The 26333-nt window shown below is 44.2% G+C and overlaps 4 protein-coding genes across 5 annotated transcripts; 3 read left to right on the top strand and 1 right to left on the bottom strand.

Annotated features, from left to right (window-relative positions):
• Positions 1–110: 110 nt before the first annotated feature.
• Positions 111–6206, bottom strand: gck (glucokinase (hexokinase 4)). Of its 2 annotated transcripts, XM_061279181.1 has the most exons (10): positions 4879–6206; positions 4651–4813; positions 4435–4589; positions 4244–4363; positions 4067–4162; positions 3788–3887; positions 3532–3715; positions 2183–2338; positions 1827–2060; positions 111–1183 (listed from the first exon to the last, which is right to left on the bottom strand). In XM_061279181.1, exons 1-10 carry the CDS (start codon positions 5044–5046, stop codon positions 1036–1038), a joined length of 1524 nt encoding a protein of 507 aa, XP_061135165.1. In that variant the 5' UTR covers positions 5047–6206; the 3' UTR covers positions 111–1035. The 2 variants fall into 2 exon arrangements, with proteins under 2 accessions (XP_061135165.1, XP_061135164.1); XM_061279180.1 differs by having other exon boundaries at positions 4651–6205.
• Positions 6207–6929: 723 nt separating this feature from the next.
• Positions 6930–9866, top strand: LOC133154504 (synaptobrevin homolog YKT6). The gene is made up of 8 exons (XM_061279282.1): positions 6930–7148; positions 7444–7584; positions 7848–7930; positions 8068–8168; positions 8247–8351; positions 8447–8512; positions 8783–8884; positions 8957–9866. Exons 2-8 carry the CDS (start codon positions 7481–7483, stop codon positions 8990–8992), a joined length of 597 nt encoding a protein of 198 aa, XP_061135266.1. The 5' UTR covers positions 6930–7148; positions 7444–7480; the 3' UTR covers positions 8993–9866.
• A 3700-nt stretch (positions 9867–13566) lies between these two features.
• LOC133154050 (macrophage mannose receptor 1-like) lies at positions 13567–19766 on the top strand. Its single transcript, XM_061278436.1, has 12 exons — positions 13567–13732; positions 15724–15923; positions 15995–16101; positions 16225–16337; positions 16407–16457; positions 16536–16691; positions 16778–16860; positions 17342–17372; positions 17532–17579; positions 17645–17812; positions 19376–19495; positions 19570–19766. The coding sequence occupies exons 1-12, from the start codon at positions 13672–13674 to the stop codon at positions 19680–19682; spliced, it is 1251 nt and encodes a 416-aa protein (XP_061134420.1). The 5' UTR covers positions 13567–13671; the 3' UTR covers positions 19683–19766.
• On the top strand, positions 19733–26016 carry LOC133154048 (macrophage mannose receptor 1-like). The gene is made up of 24 exons (XM_061278435.1): positions 19733–19757; positions 20155–20360; positions 20429–20535; positions 20661–20773; positions 20845–20889; positions 20958–21113; positions 21200–21285; positions 21507–21618; positions 21697–21744; positions 21821–21988; positions 22353–22472; positions 22551–22658; positions 22732–22761; positions 22826–22960; positions 23294–23446; positions 23599–23733; positions 23818–23966; positions 24037–24154; positions 24227–24278; positions 24348–24414; positions 24484–24617; positions 24683–24735; positions 24794–24967; positions 25046–26016. Exons 1-24 carry the CDS (start codon positions 19733–19735, stop codon positions 25339–25341), a joined length of 2790 nt encoding a protein of 929 aa, XP_061134419.1. The 3' UTR covers positions 25342–26016.
• Positions 26017–26333: the final 317 nt, after the last annotated feature.

The raw sequence follows: 26333 nt of genomic DNA, 5'->3' as shown, positions 1-26333 counted from the left end.
TGACAGTCCTCTGTGACTTTTTACCCGGTCTGATTGTGACAAATTTGTCAATAAAATCCACATGCTTACAAATGTATAACAAAACTCCAGCTTATGTTATTCACACTTTATTGACTGCTGTGAAGTTGTACAATCAACATGATGGACTGGTTGCCAGCCAATCGCAGGGCGGATTTCACCAAACAATCGTTCACACTCCCATTCTAGTCTTTCATCAAGTTAATGTGAATGTGAATGGAACACGGGAGGAAAAGCCAGAGTACCGAGAGAACGTACCGTTTTTTTCCATATATAATGCGCCCCCATGTATAATACGCACCCTAAAAATGGCATGTTGATGCTGGAAAAAAGCCTGTACCCATGTATAATACGCACTTAAGTTTTGACTCCTACTTAAGTCCGTAAACGTAAAATTATTTCAGAAAAAAGATCATCTTTGGGAACAACCGGATGTTATTCTGCCGGTCAGTATCACTGCGCATGCGCTAGCAAACTCAATAGCGAAGAAATGTTTCCGATTTGTGTAGGGTACATTGTGACAGCAAACGAGCAGGTGATCTAGCAAGCGTCTGATACGAGAGCGTTGTGTTCGTATGGAGCGTGTTTGAAGTGAACAGCAGAGAAGAAAGCGCATCTGTAATGCCGGTCTCTGTATGATATCCGGATTAAAAAAAAAAAAAAAGATTTGTACCCATCTATAATGCGCACCCCAGATTTTAGGACAATAAATTAGTTACATTTTGCACATTATACATGGAAAAAAACGGTAAATGCATGTTGGTCACTTTTCTTTCTACAAGCAGACTTTTTGGCTAATGTTAGCATTTAATGAGCACATGGTGGATTATGATTCAATTGGCAAGCTAACTGTGTCTTGTTGAACTAATCAACTGAGCTATATCGATTTACATTTCACTATGACAGAAATCCATTAAACCTCCTTGTTGCTGTCTTCCAGTGCTCTCCACAGACAAACGGAAGATGAGAAGATGTCATCGTGAATCAGCCGTCAAATGCTCACGTCAGGTCCTCCTTTCACTGCGTTAGCATGCAGGCGGCCATCTTGCAGGCCACCGCTGAGATGAGAGCCGCCCCCCGACCGCTTCCCTCCTCTGACTGGATGAAGGTGATCTCGCAGCAGGGTGTCAGCTCTTTGACTATTTTGTGGAACCTGTCACGAAAACTACAACAGAAACAACAAATTGGCCTCATTAAAAATATATGTTTGATGGTGGTAGCTGCAAGACTGATTTGTGACGAATAGGCCTACATTGTGTCTTGCCTAAAAGACGCATTTGTGTTGAAAAATTCTTTATTTGCGCTGAAAAAAACATGTTTTTAATTATGTTTACGCAATGAATTAAAAGAAAGTTTTATTTATTTATTTATTTATTTATTATTTATTTATTTATTTATTTATTTATTTATTTATTTATTTATTTATTTATTTATTTATTTATTTATTTATTTATTTATTTATCTATCTATTTATTTATCTATTTATCTACCGTAATTTTCGGATTATAAATCGCGGTTTTTTTTCATAGTTTGGGTGGGGGGGCGACTTATACTCAGGGGCGACTTATATACATATATATGTTTTTTTTTTCACTTTTTTGGGCATTTTATGGCTGGTGCGACTTATACTCCGGTGCGATTTATAGTCCGAAAATTACGGTATTTTATCTATTCATCTATTTATCTATTTATCTATTTATTCATTTATTAGTTTATTTATTCATTTATTTGTCTATTTACTCATGTATATTATTTACATCCTCTTGTGGATGTGTGCGGATTTTTTGCCACCTCCATCCATTTCTCACCAAGGGTGCAGCTTGTAAACGGAGCCGTCCACGCCCACGGTGATGTTGAGGTCCTCCAGGCCGCGTCGCTCCCTCATCAGGTTGATGACGCTGGCGAGGCCGGCGCCGCACACGTGGGCCGAGCGAGTTGAAACGCTTTCGCAGACCAGACCCACAATGTCGCAGTCCAATTCGGACGGCCGCACGCCCATAGATGACAGAATATTGTAGATGTGTTTCCTGTCACCCGAGTCACTGTCCCGAAAAAAATTGTAATATGAGGAGAAAGGATCATATTTTGAGAGACAAATGCAGCTTTTTAATAGATAAACCATTCCGCCATTGTTATGAAGCTCCGGTGTGACCGTAATATTCACCTTTCCACCTGCGAGACGTGTCTGGACTCAAAGCTGCCGCGCATCTTCAACATCTCCGAGGCCTCGCCGTTGAAAAGCAGGTTTTCGTTGACCAATTTCATCATGATGAGCCTCACCAGCTCACCCATGTACTTGCCGCTAATCAGCTTCTCAAAGCTGTACGGGGGACACGGGTGACTTTACAAAAACCCCAGACAAAAAAAAAGAAAAAAGAAAGTGACCCAAGCAAACACGGCGAGCTGGAGAGGCTGAGTGACGCTGGCTTCAGCGGTTGTCTGGTGTCAAAGGTAAACAGCCATTAGACCGATAGGCACTGTGGCACATTAATCTGACACCCTCGCTCGCGGTCCGGCCGCTGACGTATGAGGCCCCGCCGCCGTCTATAAACAACCTTAGCCCGTAGTTTAGCAACCATCACCGGGAGCTCAGGTGAGCGTCGGGTGAGCACAACCGGGCGATGCCCAAAACAGGAGCACTTCTGATTACCCCCCCCCCCCCCAAAAAAACAATAACCTTTAGAACCTTTAGAAAGACCTTTAGATTCAAGTACCGTTTTTTTCCATGTCTAATGCGCCCCCATGTATAATACGCACCCTAAAAATGGCATGTTGATGCTGGAAAAAAGCCTGTATCCATGTATAATACGCACCCAAATTTTGACTCCTACTTAAGTCCGTGAAAGTAAAATTATTTCAGAAAAAAGATCATCTTTGGGAACATCCGGATGTTATTCTGCCGGTCAGTATCACTGCGCATGCGCTAGCATACTCAATAGCGAAGAAATGTTTCGGATTTGTGTAGGGTGGGTACATTGTGACAGCAAACGAGCAGGTGATCTAGCAAGCGTCTGATACGAGAGCATTGTGTTCGTATGGACCGTGTTTGAAGTGAACAGCAGAGAAGAAAGCGCATCTGTAATGGCGGCCTCCGTATGATATCCGGATTTAAAAAAAAAAAAAATTGTACCCATGTATAATGCGCACCCCAGATTTTAGGACAATAAATTAGTTACATTTTGCGCATTATACATGGAAAAAAACGGTATATCAAATTTCCTTAAAATGACATCAAATTGATGGTCATTTTCTATTTCAGTTTTAAAGCTGCTATCACCAACGATACCGATACCAGGTATCGGCACGCCCTCCTTGAAAGTCGCAATAATAACAGAACATATCATTTCCGTTATATTATACCTGTACTAAGAAGAATTATGGATCATTTGAACGTAAAGTCTCTTTCAATTCTACCTGAAATATATGCTGATTGAAAAAAATCACTTAAAATTTGGCCAATCTATGAAAAAAAAAATTGGGCCTTATGTGTTTGTGATGATGTTTGCAACTCACAGCTGGTGTCCAGGGTTTATGGAGGTCTCATCCACCACTCTGTCGTACTCCAACCTGAACTCCTCCAGCTCGCCGTTATCTCCGAAGGCCCCCCATTCCGTGTTGACGCACATGCGACCCTCCTCGCCTTCCACCAACTCCACTGTCCTCATCTCCTCCATGTAGCAAGCGTTGCAACCTGTACCTGATGAATGAAGACATATGGTCGGTCATCAAACTCCACGAGAAGACTCCAAAGTCATTTATTGTTTCATACCGACAATCATGCCCACTTCGCAGCTTCGGTCTTCGTAGTAGCACGATATCATAGTGGCTACTGTGTCATTCACCATGGCCACCACGTCCATCTCAATGTCCTGAACGGCATCGCAGTGGCAGTCAGTGTATTTCTTTCATCTGGCTCTACGTCACTTGTTATCATGTTACAACAGTGGTCATAATATTAGGAACATCAAGCAAAACAAAAGACCCTTTTTCTACTTGTGGTTATTGCTTCTGTTTGTGTAGTTTTTCGGAATATTGCGTGCTAACGTACCCCTCGCCTCTTGATAGCATCTCTGAGCAAGCCCACGATATTGTTCCCTTCAGCCCCAGAAGCCTTGAAACCTTTGGTCCAGTTGAGTAGGATTCCCTGCGCGGTGCACATACACAAGCACAGACGGCCGTCACGGCACAGCGGGTGACGCAAGGCCACGACCGCGGATGGCGCTACCTTGTCGATGTCCTCGTGGCGCACCGGAAAGGAGAAAGTAAAACCCAGAGGAAGCTTCTTGTGCTTGATGTTGTGCTGGTCCAAGAAGTTTGACATGCACTCTGCAATGTAGTCAAATAACTGCAAACAGGAGGACCACGGTGAGAAGCGCAGAAGATATAACACACGCATACATGGTCCAAGGGGCTCACCATTTCCGCAGTTCCCGTCATGGCATCCTCAGGAATGGAATACATCTGGTTCTTGGTCTCCACCTTCCAACTCCTCTCCTCGTCAGCGCCCACCTTGACCAGCATCACCCGGAAGTTGGTCCCCCCCAGGTCCAGAGCCAAGAAGTCGCCCACCTCTGTTCAAAGCCAAACTTCCGGTAAATGCTCGGACGCGTGATGTCCAAATGGGGAGCTTACCTGATCCTTCGGGCGTGGAGCAAACATAAGTGGGTAACATTTTGACACTGGCCGCCTCGTGCGTTTCCAAACGCAAGCCTCTGTCCATCTCCCGCCGCATCCTCTTCATGATTTCTTTCAGCTCATCCTTCTGCAGCCTCAGCTCAGACAGGATTTGATCAACCTGCAGCCAAAGAGCAAATCGAGAGCGTTCCCTCATGACAGGGACACAGCGGGAAACTCCATGACCGTGACGTCATGTCTATCAAGTACGCAAGTAGACGTCTTGACCATCTGCTTTGGGTTTGAGCTGACGCACGGCATCTTCAGCAGGAAATCTGTGGAGTGAGTGTCCACGCGTGTGCGCGTGTGAAAGCCAGTCAAGTGTGAGTGCCGCTGAATGAAAAGCTCAGTCATTTTTATGTTGCAAGTAAAATGGGCTGGCTAGGCCCCATTAAAAGGCCCACCCCTCCTTCCCCAAAATCTTTCTTCGTTTTCATGGTGGTGGCTGAACAATCGAGATGACAACACCAAAGACATTTTTGGCTCAAAGTGTCAAATGTGTACATGGACACACCGTGGATCTCAAAATTAAAACTCATGATTTAGTATCCTTAAAATTCTACATGCTTACTGTTGGGATAATTTGAAAATACACACAACATTTTCTAAAGTTATTTGCATTCATATTTTATGAAATATGCTGGAGATTGCTGTCAAAGAAATACAAATTATTTTGTATTAATAATACAACCGACCTCTAAAGCTAGCTATAGCAAGCAAAGGGGGAAAAGCTTCGCCATTTATCGGGGTTTACTGTGTGACCTTCCACGCAGTGGTGACCTGACTCTACTTTTTGTAAACCTTCCCCTACATTTGCCAAAACAGACAGACGGACAGACAAACAGACGGACAAACTTATTTACCTTATCCATTGTATGACGATAAGCACGTCCTGCCAATCATTGGTACGTCACTGCCCTCCAAGAAATGTTTTCTTGTTATACAATTTGAACTGTCCTACTTTGAGAAAAGTTTCACTTGCGGGGGCAAAAATGGCCTGTTGTGAACAGCAGCAAATCAAAACACAATTACATGACTAGAGAAGCATCTTCTTCAAAAAACAAGGAGTATGAATGACCATTGTATAGATCCTTACTGATGTCTAATTTGTAAAAATAAATGTGGGAGCATCATCACCTCCATTCTTTTAAACGATGTGTGATAAAACCTCGAGTTGCCTCATCTCCATCGTTCTTAAGTTTGTCCGCATTGGATCAGTCCCAAAAAAATCCAGTACTTAAAAAATGAATTTGTTTTCCATCCATTAAATCCAGAGGCACATTTTGGCACACAAAAAAAGACAATAGACCACAGAAGCTGCCGCTTCACATTTTTTCAAGCTGTAGATGCAAGCTGAGCTGAGTTCCAGGAAAAGAAGAATGATTTCCTTCCCAGCTGGCCTGTCAAACATTTGCACCCAAAAGCATCATCCAAGTGTTGTCTTGGAAACGAATTATAGGCACACTTGTGCAGTCGAAAACACTCACCGCTGAGGTAAGTGGCCGAAAGAGAATTGTTAAATGGAGCAAAGCTACCGGAGAAAACATCAATGCCATGCTTTGGGTTAAATGGGGGGGGGGGGGGGGGGGGGTGACAGACGCACAAGTTTGTGAAATGCTAACTAGGTTAATTAACTTGTAATGCAAATAAGAATAAAGCAGTTTTTGTGGGAATTATCAATACATCATTATTTATTAACCCGCTAACCATAAAGCGACCATCTAGCTGCTAGAACACACTTCATGGTGCCTGATTCTAGAGCACCGTGTTATTCCGAACTATTTCCAGTCCAATCAATTCTTAACAATTTTCCGCTTTGAATTTGCTGTCACCTTGTCAAGAGTCAATAATAATAATCCAGCCATCCATTTCTATAGCGCTTGTCCACACACGGTGTTATTATTATTATTGTTATTATTATTATTATTATTATTATTATTATTATTATTATTATTATTATTATTATTATTAGTAGTAGTAGTAGTAGTAGTAGTAGTAGTAGTAGTAGTATCATTATTATTATTATTAGTGTCATTATTAGTGTCATTATTAGTATCATTATTATTATTATTATTATTATTATTATTATTATTATTATTATTATTATTATTATTATTATTATTATTATTATCATCATTATTATTATTATCATCATCATTATTATTATTATTATTATTGTTGTTGTCCGTGACTGAGGCGGAACGATAAATGTATCAGGCTCTTGTTTCTAAGAACCGATTATGTCGAGGGACCCAAAGATGATCGTGACGTGGTGATTGGTTACAAGAAAAGTAGCATCTTCCTCACTACTACATTAGAATTAGGACGTTTCGGATTTCCGCTCTAAAAACGGAAAGCCAGTGTTTTGTTTTTGTCGTGTGAATAATAACTTATTTGGTTTCTTGATTTAACCAAGTGGTTTGTCGGTGTTGTTGTTTTTGTTTTTTTAAAACCGGGTAAGTTAGCCGGGAGGCCTTGGGAAAACAAGCTAGCATTTGTAGCTAAGCACTACTCGGCCTAACTTTGTACAAATATTCGTGGACTTAGTTTGCACTACAGTGGGATAGGCTCTTGTAATCAATGTCTTGACGTCATGTAAAGCTAAACTAAAATGTACATTCTTAATCAATTTCAACACGTAACATGGTGGCTACTTGCACTAGTTAGCTTCCAAACAACGCTGATTTTGTGTGATAGTATTGCTGAGGCGGATAATGCTTGTCATCTGACCCATGTCCCATTCCACTTTAGATTAACCGGCGTCTGCTGAGAGGGAGCAGGCGGCACCATGAAGCTTTACAGCATGAGCGTCCATTATAAAGGAGCTACGAAAGCCAACCTCCTGAAAGCGGCCTTCGACCTCTCATCCTTCAGCTTCTTTCAGAAATCCAGGTGGGTTTTCCTACTCATTTTCAACTGTGATTTTTAATGTCATCTTTCATTTCTTTGGTGGTTATATAAATGTTAATAATATTATATTATTGTTTAATGCTACTCTGAGATTTCTCTAGTCCTTCCCTCAAGCTGACTCATATTTTTGTGTGGAATCAAACCTTTAACAAACAGCTCATTTTAATTACAATGTTCCAAATTGCTGCAGATGCAAGATTACAGTGTTGATTTCTTCTTTTGTATATTGTCATGTTGCCCTGTAGCATCCAGGAGTTCATGTCCTTCACCAGTGCCTTGATTGTTGAGCGGACAACGGTTGGAAGTCGTGCCTCTGTCAAAGAACAAGGTATTAAAAGAGACGCTGGAGCTCTTGCTAATAATTCAACGTATTTCCTCAGATAATGACCCGATTTTCTCATCTCAACTGGTAATTGTGACAATGTGAAAAGGTTGGATTTTTACAAGTAGAAAACTCTCCAACAGATTACCTGTGTCACGTGTACGTGAGGAATGACAACCTGGGTGCGGTGGTCATAGCAGACACGGAATACCCACAAAGAGTCTGCTTCTCACTGCTTGACAAGGTGAGCACATCATCGATGATGCCCATTACATGTGCGCATGCAGTATCTGTTTTCTATTGACGGTGATTTGTGTTTTAGGTGTTGGAGGAATTTTCTAGACAGGTGGACAGTATAGACTGGCCCTCTGGCAACCCAGACACCATTAACTACAAGGCCCTAGACATTCACCTTGCCAAATATCAGGTAGGTCGGCTCTCACTTAGCTCATAATAAAAAAGCTTATAACAATATGTGTGTGTGAAAGGAAGGTTTACCTGACTCCTTGTTTTCTGATTCAGAACCCAAGGGAAGCAGATGCAATGTCAAAAGTGCAGGCAGAGCTGGACGACACAAAAATAATTTTGGTATTGAAAACCTGTCTTGTCGTTTTTTTAGATTGATTTTTCTTACCACTCAAATATCACATAAGCGCCATCATGCCAGTGGGCAAAAAAAAAAAAGCCTGTATAGTGGTGGTACAAGTTAGATTTGAAATCATCATTCCCCATTGAAACGAATGGAAATGCCATTAATCAGTTCCAAAAAAGTGTTTATAGTAATAGTCAATGATACTGCTATGATAAACACTATTAGGCCATACATGTAAAATTGTGTTTGTGGTCTGGTGTGTGTAGCACAAGACCATGGAAAGTCTGTTGGAGAGAGGAGAGAAACTGGATGACCTGGTGGCCAAGTCAGAGCACCTGGGGACCCAATCCAAAGCTTTTTATAAGACTGTGAGTACCAGGCATCTATTTAAAACAAGTCTACGATTTAATTACTCGTCTAAACCCCTCCCTCCTTTATAGGCAAGGAAACAGAACTCCTGCTGCGAGATCATGTGATGTCGTGGCTTCGTCCCCACGGACACGCCTCAATCACTTTCACTCTGTCTTGGCCTTTCTGCTCGTCCCAATCCAACATCGAGCGCCAGCCACACAATCTCAACGCCTCATGGTGGAGGTCGGCAGCCGGCGCGATTTTCCACCATTGGAGGCTGGATTTGTTTCCAAGGAACGTTTTGGAGGACAAACCCGCCTCTTTGTCTTTCGTTGAAACCATCTAATGTCATTGGGATTGCATCATGTCTTAAATGTGGCTTTTTTTCCCCCCCTCAATGACCTGGCAAACAAAAGTGTTTGTTGCTCATCAGCTTTTTGATGTTTATTGAAATGGTCAACATTCCACTGTGGCTGATTGTGTATTTGTGAGGTCTTAATGCACATTTTAACGAACATGTATCGCTCGCCCATCACAATGATGGAGAGTTAGCAAGACTCCATACCCAAGCCCAATTGAAATCATCCAAAAACACTACAGTAGACTTGCCGGTACTAATTTGGCCAAGTGACACTCCAATATGGCCCCATGTATTTGGTTTTTACACACACACACACGTGTGTGCGTATTTGACGTGTCTGCTTGCATTCATTAATGATGAAGAAATGCCTTTGGTTGCATTTTAGATGTTTCGATGCTTTCTGCTCTGTGTATGTTTCTGCACGAGATATGAATGGCTGAATAATGAGTGACTGCGTGTGTGTGCCTTTTGGCTTTTACTGTGTAAACTGTTGTGCAATACCTCCATGATCTGGTGTCTCTTAAACGGAAGCATTACTCATAAGAGGTCAGCAAATGGGCCTTCGTATACTTGGCTTATGAGTACTGTTAGCCTGTGCAAGGTTGAATCTTGATTTAATAAACACTTGTCTAGATTAACACTTATGTTGTTTTGTATTCTTTGTAATTCTGTGGTTTTTATTATTGGGGAGGTGGGTTCAACATTGTTGCATGTACAAGAAAAATGCTATTACCGACATAAGAAGATAATGACAGACTAGACCACTGAACTTTTAAAACGGGGATCTGATCACGATTCATAATTTTAACACAGTAATATAAACAGGCTGACGTTCCCGTCATGTCAAATCATCAATATGCACACTCAGCTTTTCTATGAGGGCGGTCCAAACTTCAACAAAAACGTTTACGTCCAAGAGACGCGTAGATTGGCATCACAACAGCGATTCTTCACGCGCTGCTGTGAGTCAAAAGTAAATCAAAAGTAAATATTACTTAATATTAAATATCACAAAGTGGCCATGGTAATACTGTTGATTTTATGAACTTGTAGACGTGACACAAACTATGACTTTCTGAAAGATATTGTAAATGACAAGAGCAGAATTCACTTGTTTTAAGTTTGAATAATAACACACAACTTTGCATTACTTATAACTCCTGTTTAAAATGTTTGTGAGGCAAAAATTATTTTAAACTTTAAGGGATTTCAGACAGTTTGTTCATGTTATCGGACTCTTCAGATATGAATGAAAGGCAGAATTTGTGTTTTTAGAGTTGGTCACATCTGCCTGGGTGGCTTATATTTGGTTATTGTGTGATTTAAAAAAATTAAGACAATTGGAACAATGAAATGTGTTTTATAACAGTGTCTATTTGCATTTTGTAGTTAAAAAATGTCCCAAAAAAATATTGCCCCCCAGGCCCCTTCACTTTATCAAATCTGGCCCTCCTTGCAAAAAGGTTGGACACCCCTGATTTAGTCTAAAAACCGTGGACCGAGGTGCAAAACAATGCCAAATTTGCGCCCGACCTCGCTGCCAACATTTCAGAGGTAAGAAAGTGAACCCCGAAAGAACGCAAATTTGTCGTAATTAGTCGTCCCTCGTCATGAACAACGCTTGTTTTGAGTCAAAATTTGGACTTCAATCAATGGACGAAATTGTAAAGCGTTGTAGTGTTAAAGAGCCTTACTAATATATTTTCACGCCTTTATTTTGGAAATTTGGGTCAAGATTATTTTCTTATCTTGCATGTTTTTACTTTGCAAATACCGCCACCTTGCGCCTCTTTTCTACACTATAGTATAGCATAGCATAGTATAGTGTAGCATAGCATAGCATAGCATTATTTTGTTTTGACCCTTTTGGAAACAAAAAAGAAAACGGCACACCTGAAACTAACTCCCTGCCTCCTCGCAAGGCCCACTGCCGACCCGCCATTGCTGTGTGGTGCTGCCACAGTGCCACGTGTCAGCTGGTCAGATGGAACGATTCGGCTTCGCCCTGGAGTTGCAGCCAACCTTGGAGTCGTAACATAAGTAACAAGAAGTGTTGCCGTTTGTGTGTCTGCTCCCTCTTGTTGAAAACAAAGCCCCCTTTCTGGACCGGTATGTCGACCTCAAGGTCATCAAGGAAATAGTCAGCCTTATCGGTCGATTAGTGGATTTTTGTTTTCTGCTTTTGTTGCTTAATATCGATCGTCCACAAAAATGGCAATCGGTGTCCCCGTTGTGACCTGCAGTGAACGGGAAAGAAAATGTTTGTTTTCAAAATTTCCATTATTTATTCAACTGTTATTGCTTTTTTTATGGACATTTATTGAGCGCGCAGCCACGCCGCTCGAGCCCTCCCAAGACATCTCATGCGGGGAATTCTGTCCCTAAATGGATACTTTTTAGTTGTTATTATCAGTTTGGCCCGTGAACAACTATTTGTCTTTGTGCCCTTGTTAAACAAATGTATCGTTGTGACGACTCCTCCGCAACAAAGCCAAAGGAGCGTGCGTCATGAGGCGTCGGCCAAGAACTTCATGACTCGAATGAATGCATTTTTGAATGAATTTATTTGTTTCAAACATGTAAACATCATCAATCAAATGAAGACATGAAAATAAAAAGCAAAGACAAGGTGAACGTCATTTAAATTATGACTTTGTATAAATACTAGGTACAAGCGCCGAGGCCGTTTGTGTGTCTGCGCCCTCTTGTTGAAAGGCTTATCGGTCCATCCGTGGATTTTGCTTCTCTGCTGCTGTTGTTGTTGTTGTTGAATAACGATCGTCCCCAAAAATGACACTGGGTCCCCATTGTGACCTGCAGTGAAAATGTCACGTTTGTTTTCGAAATTTGCATTATTTATTCAACTGTTATTTCTTTTTGTATGGACATTTATTGAGCGCGCAGCCATGCCACTCGAGACATTTCATGTGGGGAATTTTGTCCCTAAGTGGATACTTTTTAGTTGTTATTGTCATCCATTTGACCAAAAGTGAACAACTATGTGTCTGTGCTCTTGTTAAACAAACGTATCGTTGTGGAAGAAGCCTTGAACGTTCTGACGACTCCCCCGCAGCAAAGCCAAAGTAGCGTGATGAGTCCGAAGTCATTTTTCAATTTGTTCTCAACACCGGTCGGATGGAAAGACTCGACCCCGCCCTCTGGTTTCAGGCAACCTTGGACTCGCAACATAAGTAACAAAGCAGTGGTGCCCTTTGTGTGTCTGCTCGCTCTTGTTGAAAACCGAGCCCCCGTTCTAGACCGGTTTAGTCTACCTCAAGATCATAATGAAAATAGTCAGGTCGATCAGTGGATTTTTGTTTTCTCCTTTTGTTGCTTAATACTGATCAATTGCTTCCCATTGTGACCTGCGGTAAAAATGAAAGGTTGTTTTTCAAAATTTGCATTATTAAGTACATTGTCAATAGAATTGCCACTCGGTTCCATTTCACTCAATTGCAGGTTTCTCTGCATGGGTGGCAAATAAGTCACGCGCTTCTACACCGAGTGTTTACAAGCAATGCCGAAAGGAAAAGGCACGTTCACAGAGGAGTTGAATCAAAGATTCAATAAAAAAAATGATACTTTTTATGATCCTATTTATATTATAGATATTATGAATAAAAAGTATTCTCCATATGTTTTGTGCTTTTGCACTCGAGGCCTGCGAGGCTCAATTGGAGAGGCTTTCCCCTCATTTCTCCCAGATTCATTTGCTCATCGTCTCCTGGTTCATTTTCATTCAAAAGCACGTCCGCTAAATGTATTTCCTCATGTTGTCTGAAAATCAACACGAATTCTGAGAGACGTGAATGGAAAAGCTTCTGTAGTCTTGTGTATACCTGAACATAAATTGAGTGACACCTCATTATTACTCTTATTTATTGTTTGTGCCTTCTTGTTTTTTATATTGCGTTGTTTACTTGTGTGTCTATCGTGTAATATGTCTTGTCACCGTGGGATAGGGAAAACGTAATTTCGATGTCTTTGTGTGTCTCGGCATGTGAAGATGTTGACAATAAAGCAGACTTTGACTTTGACTTTGAATTCCAACTTTCATACTTGGATTTAATTATTTATATTTACTGTTCAACGAGTTGGCTGCTTTGCGCTGTTGTTCACGTCCAGAACATTTACAAAGTCACAAACACTAAAGGAATCAAAGGCTGTTTTTTTTTGTTTTTTTGGTCATACACACAGGCGCGCGCCACTCCCCACGTCGCTTGAGAGTGCTTTGAGATGACTAGCTTCGTATGTGACGTGTTTGACGTACGCGGCGTGTGGGCGTGGCCTGCCTCTGTCTCCGACCAGAGTGCACGAAACGTTCATTTTTTTCTTGACTAGAATCCACTTGCCTACTCGCAGTGAGGCGACTGACTTATCATTTCTTTTCTCCCGATTGCAATCGTTGCGACCCTCAGTGAGAGGTTCAGATTTTCCTCCAACATGTGGGAAGAACTAAAGCGTGTTCTTCTCCAGATTGCCATATTTTGGACATGTGCTTCAGGTAAGCAATTTGTATCTTTAGTCCATTGAAACCACAGTAAAGAGCTGGAATGTACTGTACTGTGAGTTAGCACGACGGCATCTGCTTATATTCTAACATTACGGTGCCTGAGATAAAAATTAAAAAAATCATTGCAATGTCACACATTTGGACGACAAAAACTTTGAAGAATCCTCATTATTCGGACACTTTGATGTAGTTGCTGTGTACGTCAATTGTCCCGGACCGGACCTTTCTAGTTATCGAGGCTTGCCTTTATCATCATTTTCATCATTCATGTGGGCTGGAACCGTTGAGTCAAGTGTCTTTGCGTTTTCTTACGAGCCCCGCTTGTGAATTTTAAGTGCGCACTGGCTCTCAGGATGATGTATTGAAGTTGAGCATATAACTTGAAAATATTCAATCTAAAATTGCTCTTTTATTTTGAAAACGAATGTATTTCTACATTTTATGTATGTTTATATGTGCTGTCGCGTTACTGGGCTTTTCCTTCCATCTCTTTTTTTTTTTTACTTTTGTTTTTCCTTCGCTCTGTTTTTGTTTTAAAAAAAAAATGTATTCCTAAAACATGGGCACGCTTGGAATTCAGGAGCGGCTGATTGGACTTTGTGACACGTAGATGAGTTGCACCGTTAGGGTTAAAGACAGAGAATGTCAACAAGACACAAGCATAATAATAATAAATGATATATAATAATAGTGATAATACTAGTTTAATAATAATAAAAGTAATACATATAATAATAATAATCATTTCATACAATATATTATGCACATGTGTATATAGACAAGATAATTCTTGGCGCCCCTATTATAAGAATATTTTCATGATTTATATGAGCTAATTATAATGAATAATAATCAATCATTATTAGTCATTATTATTAAGTTTCTTACAGTCCTCGATAGAGTATTAGCAATCATTTCTTACAGCCCCTTTATACAATAGATATTTCTTAGCATTGTGTTATATTAATAATTATATTGTAATTATATTATTAATAATACACCTTCGTGTCTGGTCTGTTGTCATCAAAAAAAGTTGCAACACAGTTGTGCAGTTCCTAATATCGCTGTGCATCATCAAAATGTGTCGGCATATGTTTTCAAAGATTGCAAAATTGATTTTATGAGACTCTGATTTCAACGCGTGTTCATTTCTCCGTGTGAATCGCAGAGCGCATCTGAATGATTCCATTTGCCCCCCAGATTCCATGATTGATTGATTGATTGATTCATTCATTCATTGAGCCCGCATGATTGATTGATTCATTGAGCCCGCAGTTTAAAAGCCCTTCTTCTCCATGAAACACTGAGTCAGGCCTGGCTTGCTTGGCTTTGTATTTGGATATTAGGAAGAGCGGGCGGACGGGCTTCTTGAGCAAAGAAGGGGGGAGCGGTCCAACTGTTGCAACGTGTTCCATTCGATTGAGTTGCGTTGTGCTTTAGCACCCTCCAGTGGTGAAATGTGTGATGACCTGATTTGAGCTTAGCTCATTGGTCATCGATATGCCTGCCACACGTGCGTAACTGGTGGGTGGGGTAATTGCTGAGGGTGAAGATGATGATGATGATGATGATGATGATGAAGATGATGGGATCTTTTAAGACTTAAAATTTAAGTGGAACAACTTGCAACATTGGTGGTTGACAATACTTTTTGCCCCACTGTACATCTGAAGCTTAGTATGATCACTTTGGGGCAATTGTGTGCAATCCTTGGCAAGCGTAAGTGATGCTTTTATGCAAACAATCAGCAGCTCCACTTTGCTGCATGGCGCTGGCTGGACCCAAAAATGGAGGACAGGCAAGTTTTTGGAAGGGGCCAAAGCGACAATGGGCGTTGGACCCCCCATCTCCCACCCCACCTCTGACAGAATCCTCGTGCATTTGGTTCAGATGCCCCCAATGAAGGGCACAGAATAAAAACATGCAAGTGTTCCATCAGTGTGCGGTGATCTGTGCGCCTGATCCCCAAATTGTGCCCTCAGCCAGCAAGTGTGCTCCCGGGTGGCTGGACCACGGCACCAACTGCTACAAGAAGGTGGTGGCGCCCAACGGTTGGCTGGGGGCCTGGCACCACTGCGTCGGGATGGGCGGCAACCTGCTCTCCATCACCTCCTCGGCCGAGGAGGACTTTGTGAAGGACACCATGGGCAACACCCGCTTCTGGCTGGGACTCTCCAACCAGGTGAGACGGAAGCAGTCGTGGACTCTGCAGCGACAACTGGAACTGTTTTCTTCCCCCCCCCCCCCCCCCAGAAATGCGACGACGTCTGGTGTCGCTTTGTAGCCGGAAGCCAGGAGCTGATCTGGTCTGATGGCGAGACAACGACATACACCAACTGGGCCTCAGACCAATTTAAAAGGTAAGAAGTCACATCTCCGCATGCTGTTTTCAGGCGGACACGCGTAAAGGTTCTGGAACCAATTTTGAGAACGAGCACTCAAGGAAAAATAGGAAAATGTTCCTTTTTATAATCTACCGACAGCGCCGAAGTCGCGTCCTGCGCCTACGTCAACCAAGGAGCTTATCTTTTGCGTGGGAAGTGGAGGTCTGGCTCCTGCGCTTCCTCGTTGGGCTACATGTGCAAACAGCCGCAGAGTAAGTCTGCACGTCCGTGGTCACGTTGCTGATGAAAGGTGAGATGCGCAAACGGGTCTTTTTTTGCAGGCTGCCCGGAGGGACCGTGTACCTCCAATAATGTTCCTGCTGTAATGAAGAGTGAGTTGCAGCATGCTTATTTGCGCTTTAACCATCTCGTCATGGTTTCCTCCTCAATGTTTTTCTTTGTGGCCTCAGCTTCCGACTGCGACGATGGCAACTTCCTTTACGGCGATGATTGCTATCTTTTTGACCCGACACGTAGAACTTGGGAGGATGGCGAGGAGTTTTGTCTCGCCCGGCAAGGCCACCTGGCGAGCATACACTCTGAGCGAGATGCCCGATTCATTATTGGTGAGCACCAAGAAGAACCGCCACAGTCGTCATTTGGCTGAAGGTCTTCTTGCCCTTAAGCTCTTGTTCTCCTTCCTTTCATCAAGATCACATAATTTACTCGTCGAACACATGGGTGGGAGAAAAGAAGAAGGGCAACAACTACGAGTGGACTGACGGAACAGCTTCTGTAAGTGGATTGCTGAAGGCCTTTGGAAAAGTCATGTTGCAGGCATCCATCCGTCTTGTCTAGAGGCATGGGGCAGCCGCTTACAAAGTATTGGCGCTCTGATTTTAGAGAGGAGGCGGTTAAGATGATATATCCTGGACGGTGGCTCGGGTTTGTCTTTAGGTCGACAGGGTTAGTTGCTTTGTGCACCTTTTGGGTTGCCAGGGCGGGCACAATGTTTTATTGCAATGTTCATACTACTTTGACTGACAGGGTTAGTTGCTTTGTGCATGTCTTTCCCAGACATTTATTTGGGTTGCCAGGGCGGGCACAATGTTTTATTGCAATGTTCATATTACTATGACTGACAAAGTGAACCCAACAACCAAAGTGAAACTTTAATGAGAGAAGGTACGAAAACGCTGCAAGTGAGGAAATGCGGCGGGAAGATGACCACATTGAATGCAACACGCTAATGTTCTGTCCAAAATCTCATCCGCAGGACTACGGAAAAATGTCCCACTCCTCCTCTGGTGACTGTTCATATTTGGAAGCCAACAAAAACCTGTACAGAAACGCTGCTTGCTACTGGAAATTCCCACCGGTCTGCAAAACAGGTGCAAACGTCCCTCCCGAGCGCCCCTTTTGGATGCGTGAAGCATTTGCTCATATTCGCTCCCCTTTTTCTGCAGCCGAGCGCCGAGGGCCTCCACAGCTGCCACCATTAGTCGGCCAGCCGGGTAGGTGTCCCGCATTGCCGCCGTCTTGCGCTGTCTTGCGCTGTCTTACGCCGTCTGGCTCGCAGAATGGACTCAGAAATGCGGCTGGTGGCATAACAACCCAACCAACGACTTCTGCTACCTGATGATCCGCCACCCCACCAAGACCTGGAAGGAGGCGCAAGACGACTGCCAACGCCTCCAAGGGAACCTGCTCAGCATCACCGACGAACATGAGCAGACCTTTGTACATGGTAGGCGGCCATGAATTGAAATATTGGCCATGAACAAGTTGTTGTTGTTATGTTCATTTCGAACCTATTTAAAACATGATTCGAACCTATTTAAAACATGAAAATAGGAAAATAAAACACCACTTTAAAGTGCCATATCTAAGTCACTGAAACAAACAACCCAAAACCCCCAACAACAATGAATGCTCGAGTGTAGTCCGTCTGTGTGTAGTCAGTTTTGTCGTTTTTTCCCCTCATACATGTTAAGAAACCAGTTTTTCGACACTTTTTTGGAACACTTTTATGTTTGCCCTATTTTCATGCTCATTTCCCAGACCATTCCACAATTTCACCCCACAGACGACGGTTATACCCATACTTTTTATCGTTTTTATCGTTGTTCAGACTTTTCCACTCCTAAAATTCTCTTCCCTTCTCAGATGATAGCCACCGTGCCTGCCTTTCCAGAAACACATTTATACCTTTATACCTTGCTGTGTACATATAATTTGAGCTGTCTTGTGTTTGATCACATCCCCGAGTGGCAAAAGTTTGTCTGGTATGATAAAAAGTGTGTTTGTATGCTCCTTGTTATTTTTCCTATTGCTTAACTTATTCGGCGTTACCCCGTATTTCCACACAGTCGTTCAGATATGGCAATATGTAGGTATCTGGAGTCCGGACTGCTTCTTGCTTTCCTCAGAATTGCAATAACCTTTGACATTTTTGTTTTGACATGATTAATTCATGTGCGATTTCCAGCAGCTTTTTATTGTCAACAGTCACGCCCAGGAATTTTCTTTCAGAAACTCTTTCTTTCATACCATTGTCAATTTTCACTTTGATTTATACCTGACAAATAATTTTGTTGTTGGCAGTTTGGTTTTACATTAAACCACGTATTCATTTCTGTGGCGATTGTTGGTTTCCATAAGCTGCTGTAAATTGTCCCCAGCGCAATAAATGTTTGTATCATCATCATTTCATGACGTTGGATACACAAGTCGTTGAAGAGGACCAAGGGCAGAGGTTGTTCACCTGTTATGGGATACATGATCTCCAGACTTTTTACAAATCGCTGCCTGTTGCTTAAGTAGCTCCTCAGCCAGTCCAGACCAACTACTCTGATGCCGTGATTTACTGGGTCAAATGCTTTTGGTTGATGAAAATCCCAATAACTTTTTGATAATCTGATGTTCTCTATTAAGGTCCATTAGTGTCCTCCCGGAATCCATATTGACTGTCAGCTAAAAGCTTCTTTTTTTTTTTTTTCTTCAATCTCGTTTTGTCGTTTTTCTGTGAACCAGTTTTCTCTCACACACACACACACACATACAATATCCGCATTTTTTTTGTCAGATGCTGGTTGAGGTCTGATCCGCTCAGCCGTCTACCCTGTTTCAGTAGCTCCAATTTGTGTTTGCAAACCGCACTGTTATTGCTGCTTTGGTTTTAATATTTCTCGATGGTCCCCCTGTCTAACTCGATTCCTTTTGAGCTGAGAAAGTCGATCACCCGCAGCTCAACGGATGACGCGTCTTCCTCGCTCGGCTCCTCTTAATGATGTCGTTTATTCTGGTACAGGTTACTTCACGGGACTGATGAAAGCATCCCCTCTGTGGTTGGGCGCCAATGTCCCCATCAATGACGAAGGCAGCAAGTGGGCTGACGGAGCCTCGGTCACTTACGGCCGCTCGACTTCAGGTCTGCCGGAGACGGTTGTCTGCTGCCATTTGGAGGAACGGAGGAGCACTGAGATCTTCTCTCCCGCCCCCCAGGTACCCCCGATGGAAATTGTCTTTCCTTCCTCACTGGCAACGGCAACTGGCACTACGACTCGTGCAACAAGAAGAGAGGTTACGTCTGCAAGAAAAGAGGAAATGGTAAGTGAGAGGCAGCACCCCACCAACTCATCGCCCCTTGACATCTGTCTGTGCCTTGATGTCTCTCTTCCTTTCCTCTTGCAGTAAACCCTACACCGGCTCCTGACCGTAAGTCACCTTCGACTGCGCCGAAAACCATGACCCTGGAGTTACCGTGCCAACCAACAAATTCTGTGCTTTTTCGTTTTTATGAAGTACTCGGCCACGTGTTGAATGTTTTTTGCATCGTTTTACCTTGTACAGCGGCACTTTGGTTGTTTCTCAAGTGCGATGATGAATGTTCCGGAATCCTTTCAAAATGTAAACGTCTCTGATCCCATTGGGCTAAGCTAACCAAGTCGAGTCCCGGATCTTCCAATTTGCCCGAGAAAATGTAGATTTGGCCAACAGTGACCCGCAAATTGCCCTTTGCTCAAAATGGTGGACTGAAGGGCAAAAACAGGAGTGTGCTCTGATCTGTTCCCCAAATTGTGCCCTCAGCCAGCAAGTGTGCTCCCGGGTGGGTCGACCACGGCACCAACTGCTACAAGAAGGAGGTGGTGACGCCCAACGGTTGGCTGGGGGCCTGGCACCACTGCGTCCGGATGGGCGGCAACCTGCTCTCCATCACCACCTCGGACGAGGAGGAGTTTGTGAAGGTCACCGTGGGCAAGGACACCCCTTTCTGGCTGGGACTCTCCAACCAGGTGAGACGGAAGCGCAAGCGGCCGTCGACTGCTGCGACAAGTGGGACTGTTGTTCTTTTTCCCCCCAGAAATGCGACAAGGTCTGGTGTCGCTTTGAAGGCGGGAGCCAGAAGCTGACCTGGTCCGATGGCGAGACAATGAATCACACCAACTGGGCCCCAAATCAACTCGAAAGGTAAGCCGTAACAACTTTGCATGCTGTTGTCAGGCGGAGGAGCCAATTTTGAAAAGGGCCATTTGGGGAATGGGAAAAAAAAAAAAACACGGGAAAATAATTGCTTGTTTCTTTTCTCCCGACAGCGCCGACGTTGCGTCCTGCGCCTACGTCAACCAAGGGGGAAGGGGTGAGCCCGGCAAGTGGCGGTCTGGCTCCTGTCGTTCCTCGTTGGCCTACATGTGCAAACGGCCGCTGAGTAAGCCTGCACGTTTGCAATCAGGTTGACTTTGAAAAGAGAAAAGCTCAAACAGGTCCTTTTTTATGCAGGCTGCCCGAAGTGTTCGCTCAAAAGTGGTCCTGCTGTAGTGACGAGTGAGTTGCAGCACACTTATATGCACTTGAACATCTTGTCATGGTCATGTTTTTCTTTGCGGCCCCAGCCTCCGACTGCCACGACAACACCTTCCGCTATGGCGATTATTGTTATCGTTACGAGAAGACGCTTAAAACCTTTGACGATGCTGAGAAGTTCTGTCTTTCCCGGGGAGGCCACCTGGCTAGCGTCCACTCCAAGAAAGAGGCCCAATTTGTGTATGGTGAGCACCAAGAGCAACCGCCGCAGTCGTCATTTGACTGAAGCTCTTTTTGCCCTGAAGCTCGTGTTCTCCTTCCTTTCCTCCAGATCACTCGCGGACCTCACAATCTCCTTTCGTGGGACTCAAGAAGACGACGGGCGACGACTACGAGTGGAGTGACGGAACAACTTACGTGAGTGAGATGCCTTTTAAAAAGGCATTTTTCAAAAGATGAGTTGGGAAAGTCCAAATTTGAGGAGGGTAAAAAAGAGGGGAGAAATGCCGCTCGAGGCTTCATCGATTGGATTGTTTTGGAGGGGAAATGGGTAAAACTTGGGCGCGAGTGAGCGATTGCCGAGGAAGGGCGTTGGGAAGCCGAGCAGACAGAGTCCAACACGCTCATGTCGTCCACAGAACTACGACGATTGGCAAGATGACACCACGGGGGACTGCGCGCTCCCAAATTCTGTTGGGGAGTTGAGTGCCAGCCCCTGCAACACGCAGCGGCCATTTGTCTGCAAAAGAGGTGCAAACGCCCCTCCCGAGCGCTCCTTCTGCACACATCAAGCATTTGCTCATATTTGCAACCCCCCTTCCCCCGCAGCCAAGCGTGGAGGGCCTCAACAGCTGCCACCATCAATCGGCCAACTACGTAGGTGTCGTTGCGCACTGCAGCCGTCTTACCCCATCGGCACGCCGGCTTATGCTGTCTTATGTCCGGATTGCAGGCTGGACTGAGAAATGCGGCTGGTGGCTGGACGACCCCACCAACGACTGTTGCTACCTGATGATCCGCCAGCCCACCAAGACCTGGCAGGAGGCGCAAGCTGACTGCAAAGGCCGGCAAGGGAACCTGCTCAGCATCGCCGACTTGCACGAGCAGGGCTTCGTACACGGTAGGAGGCCATGAATTAAAATATATTGGCCATAAACAAGTGGATCCATTTTTATTTTCCAACATGAAACAAACAAGAAATAGAAGCTAAAGTAAATTGAAAAAGGCGTCATGTCTTCGTATGCGGTCGTCATATGGCTGGCCATGAAGTTGCTAATTCTTTGAGAAAACCTTTTTTTTTCGTGCTACGCCTTCCTTTCCAACTCAAAACCTGAGACATGGCCAGCTTTGCTTGGGTGTTTTTTTTTTCATTTCACTCTTTGTTGCGGTATTGTTAGCGCTTTGTCACGGCCGTGCCACATCCATCAAGTTGAAGTGTTGAGTCGTTTTGGAATAATTTTGCATGTTCTCTTTGGGATCCAAAGGTATCGCCAAGACTCTGATTGGTGATGCCTCCCTGTGGTTGGGCGCCAGCGCCTCCATCGAGCATGACGGCGGCAAGTGGGCTGACGGAGCCCCCTTCTCTTACCTCCACTCAAGTGCAGGTTGGGCAGAGGCGGTTGTCAGCTGCACTTTGGAGGAACGGATGAGCGCTCAGATCTTGTTTGCCTCCCTCCCTCCAGGTGTCACTAAAGGGGGGAAATGTCTTTTCTTGCTCACTGGCAGCGGCGACTGGAAGCGTGACGAGTGCGACAACAAGAAAGGCTACATCTGCAAGAAAAGAGGAAAAGGTAAGTGAGATGTGATGCCCCGCGGTGGACAGTCATCACGTGTCGACATCCACGTTCTGGTTCCCGCTTCTAGGAAAGACACATCAGCTGCCGCCACATGACGGTAAGTCGCCTTCAACGTCTCTGTAAAAAAAGATGCAGAGAAGTCAACGGTTGTGCTCTCACAGGCTACAAGGAGGAGCTTGTCTGCCAAGACGATTGGAAATCCCTCAAATGTCCCGATGAAAGAGTCATCCGCATACGGTCGGCTTTCCATGGACGGGAGCGTGGCGACGTCTGTCCGAGTGGCGGCGGATCACGCGGTAAGAATCCTCCAGCGGCATCGTTGTTTTTGGCTCGCTGTCCTGGAGCCGTTTCTGTCAGGAGGTTTTCACACGCCGTCAGCGTTGGCGGTAACTCGTTTGTAACATATAACTCAATATCAACATGCATGGGCATGGACGTGTGAGCGATGGCAATAGAAAATGTTTATTTGACCTTTGAATACAAATGGAAAAAGAGCTAAGCCGGGCGCTTTTTGGATTCCTCTTTTTCTAATAGTCATTAACCATTCAAATCCCCTGTGACAAGTTGAAGTCAGTATGGAAGTGTGCGAATAAAACGTGCGTGAAATGGTGGTGTGTTGTCACTTGCAGATGAATGCAGGGTGGAAGGGGGTCTCCGTCGCTTCAGAGAATTGTGTGACAACTATCAGACTTGCCCCATTTACCCCATTTACCTTACGGATACGGACTCCTGCCCTGGTGTCTCCAAATACCTCCGCGTCGTCTACAGCTGTGAGGAGAAAGGTGGGCTTCACATCCTGACACTTGCCGATGATGTGCCAAGGAAAGAATCCAACGGATCACCAGATAGAGCGTCGGCTAGGAACGGGTGACCAGACATGAGAATGAATGAGCGAGCGTGCCTTCCACATTGTCTTTTTTTTGTCTTTCCTCAGTGTGTCTTGATAGTCTGGGCATCGCGGACGGGAGAATCCCAGACTCCTCTTTTTCAGCCTCTTCCTCTGCGATCAATGCCGAACCTCACAAAGCGCGTCTGGGGGGCAGCGGTTGCTGGAGCCCCTCCAAAATGTGTACGTAAAGAAAAAAATCACAGCTCGTCGACCTCGTCCGTCGTAGTTTGGTATCCTGAGCAATGGAATGCCTTCCGCCCTCAGTCGGCAGCTGGATCCAGGTGAACCTTGGTCAGAACTTCAAGGTCACAGGCATTGTGACCCAGAAGTGTACATACCAAGGGCAAAGTTCCAGCGTATTTTCGATGCAGTTCAGTATTGACGGAGCGACTTGGTATCACCACCCTAAGCAGGTGAGCGGACTCTCGACTTTGTCGTTCAGGCTGTTGTCATTCATTGCAAACACGCGTGTTTTGTTTCCAGCCTTCTGTGGGGACGTATATTCTAACCAGGCCTGTCTTCGCCCAGTACGTCCGCCTCCTGCCAATGTTTTCGGGCCTACGCTTTGACGTCTTGGGGTGCATGTCTGACGACACCGCTCGTGAGTACGACGTTTGGAGTGCAGTGAGAAACTAGCAAGAAACGGGCTTTGATTTTCCCTTCTGACCCACAGACATCTTATGCAGCAGCACAGCCGCCAAACTCGTCCTCGACGGTTCAATGACGTGAGTCGGACTTGATAAGACGTTTCTTGCCGAAAAGCCTCCTCCTTATTAAACGAACTACTTCCGCAGGGTCCGGTGCCCACCGGGCTGCGCCAAAGCCGACTACAAGGTCTACGGAACACGGCTCTACAAACGGGTATGTTAATTACCGCACGACCTGCAAGCAGAGTTTTTGTTCTATGTCTGAGACCTTCTCTGAGTGCAGGACTCGAACATCTGCGCGGCCGCTATTCACTCGGGCGTCATTGAGAACCAGATCGGAGGAGATGTGACTTTGCTGAAGGAAGAGCCACAGAAAGCCTACAACAGCTCCACCTGTAACGGAATCAACTCGAAAGTGTGCGTGCTCCGCTTTCACTGGCGAGTCCAAGATGCCCGGCTCATTCTCACTTTACTGTCTGCAGATATGTTGACGAATTGGCTCCGTCTCCGTCTTACACTTTTGAGGTGTACACGGGTGAGTAGACCGTCCAGAATAGAAAGCATTTCTTCACGTGACGCCATCTTGCGCGCAGAGCCGAGATGCTTGGGACCTGACTGGGAGGAGTTTGCGGACTTCTGCTACAAACGTTCTAATGATACAAAGAAGTGGTACGACGCTCGACACTTCTGCAGGAGTCTCGATGCCGAGCTGGTGTCTATCCTCTCCGAGGCTGAGTCGAATTGGCTGCAGGACCTATTGAAGTCTGGTGCGTCGCTCACATTGGCTCGATATCTGCCATATCTGGAAAGCCATTGAGAACTCTGTTGCTGTTTGTCCTCTGCAGCCCCCGGAGACACGTGGACCGGACTGAAAGACCTGGGCGATCGCGGCAGATTCGTGTGGTCGGACCGCCGGAAGGTGACCTTCACCAACTGGGCTCCGGGAAAACCTACCGCCCTGATGGAGAATTGCGTGGCCACCTTGAGCCAGGTACGTGCAGAAAAGATTGACGCGCTCGCCGACTTCCAGCCTGGCAAATGGAAGATGATGTCCTGCATGCAACTCAACGGCTACGTGTGTAAGATGCCCACAGTGCGTTATCCGGTGGATTTGGAAAGTGCCAATGGAAGTTGCGAGTAATCCTATGAATGCAATTGACCTTGCATGATCATTCTGCTTGGTTTACCATGCATTTTGATTGACTGGTTGATTTACAATGCATTCTTATGATTGATTAACCATGCATTAGTCGTCTTGTTAGTTACCATGTGTTATTATTCTGTTTAAGTTACCATGCATTCTTCTTCTTGACTTAACATGTGATATTGTGATTTACCATGCATCATTATTATTATTTTGTTCAATTTACCATGCATTATTATGATTGATTAACCATGCATCAGTCTTTTTGTTAGATTTACCATGTGTTATTCGGTTTAAGTTACCATGGATTCTTCTTCTTTTTGACTTAACATGTGATATTATGATTTACCATGCATTATTGTTATTCTGTTCACTTTACCATGGATTCTTATAATTGATTAACCATGCATTAGTCGTCTTGTTAGATTTACCACGTGTTATTCTGTTTAAGTTACCATGCATCTTCTTCTTGACTTAACATGTGATATTATGATTTACCATGCAATATTATTATTTTGTTCAATTTACCATGTTGTTATTCTCTTAGATTAACCATGCATTTTCATAATTGATATTTCATTGACTTGTTAAATTTACCATGCATTATTATTCCATCTGTTGTTTGACCATGTTTAATTGACCCCAAAAAAAACAATAAAATAAGAAAGACAATTGATGTCACCTGTTAACTCATTGAATAGTTTACTGATTTGGACAGGGCAATTTTATAATCTGGTCAATTAGATCATACATACTTATTACTCCTGATGTACGCGTATTAGTCAGACCTCATGACGCCATTTTGGGTGCATTTTTGCATGGCTCTTTGTAACAATCTGAAAAAAGAGATGTACTCTTATTGCTTTCCACGTCATGAAATCCATCCATTGTCCTGAAGTGCTTATCCTCACGAGGGTCGCGGCTAGCCTATTCCAGCTGGGGGCACATCCTGAACTGGGTGCCAGGCAGTGGCAGGACCCACATCATTC

This window comes from Syngnathus typhle, linkage group LG5, assembly GCF_033458585.1.
Source record: "Syngnathus typhle isolate RoL2023-S1 ecotype Sweden linkage group LG5, RoL_Styp_1.0, whole genome shotgun sequence".
Classification (NCBI taxonomy): domain Eukaryota; kingdom Metazoa; phylum Chordata; class Actinopteri; order Syngnathiformes; family Syngnathidae; genus Syngnathus; species Syngnathus typhle.
The sequence above is the reverse complement of the archived record's forward strand: the minus strand, read 5'-3'. Positions and strand labels throughout refer to the sequence as shown.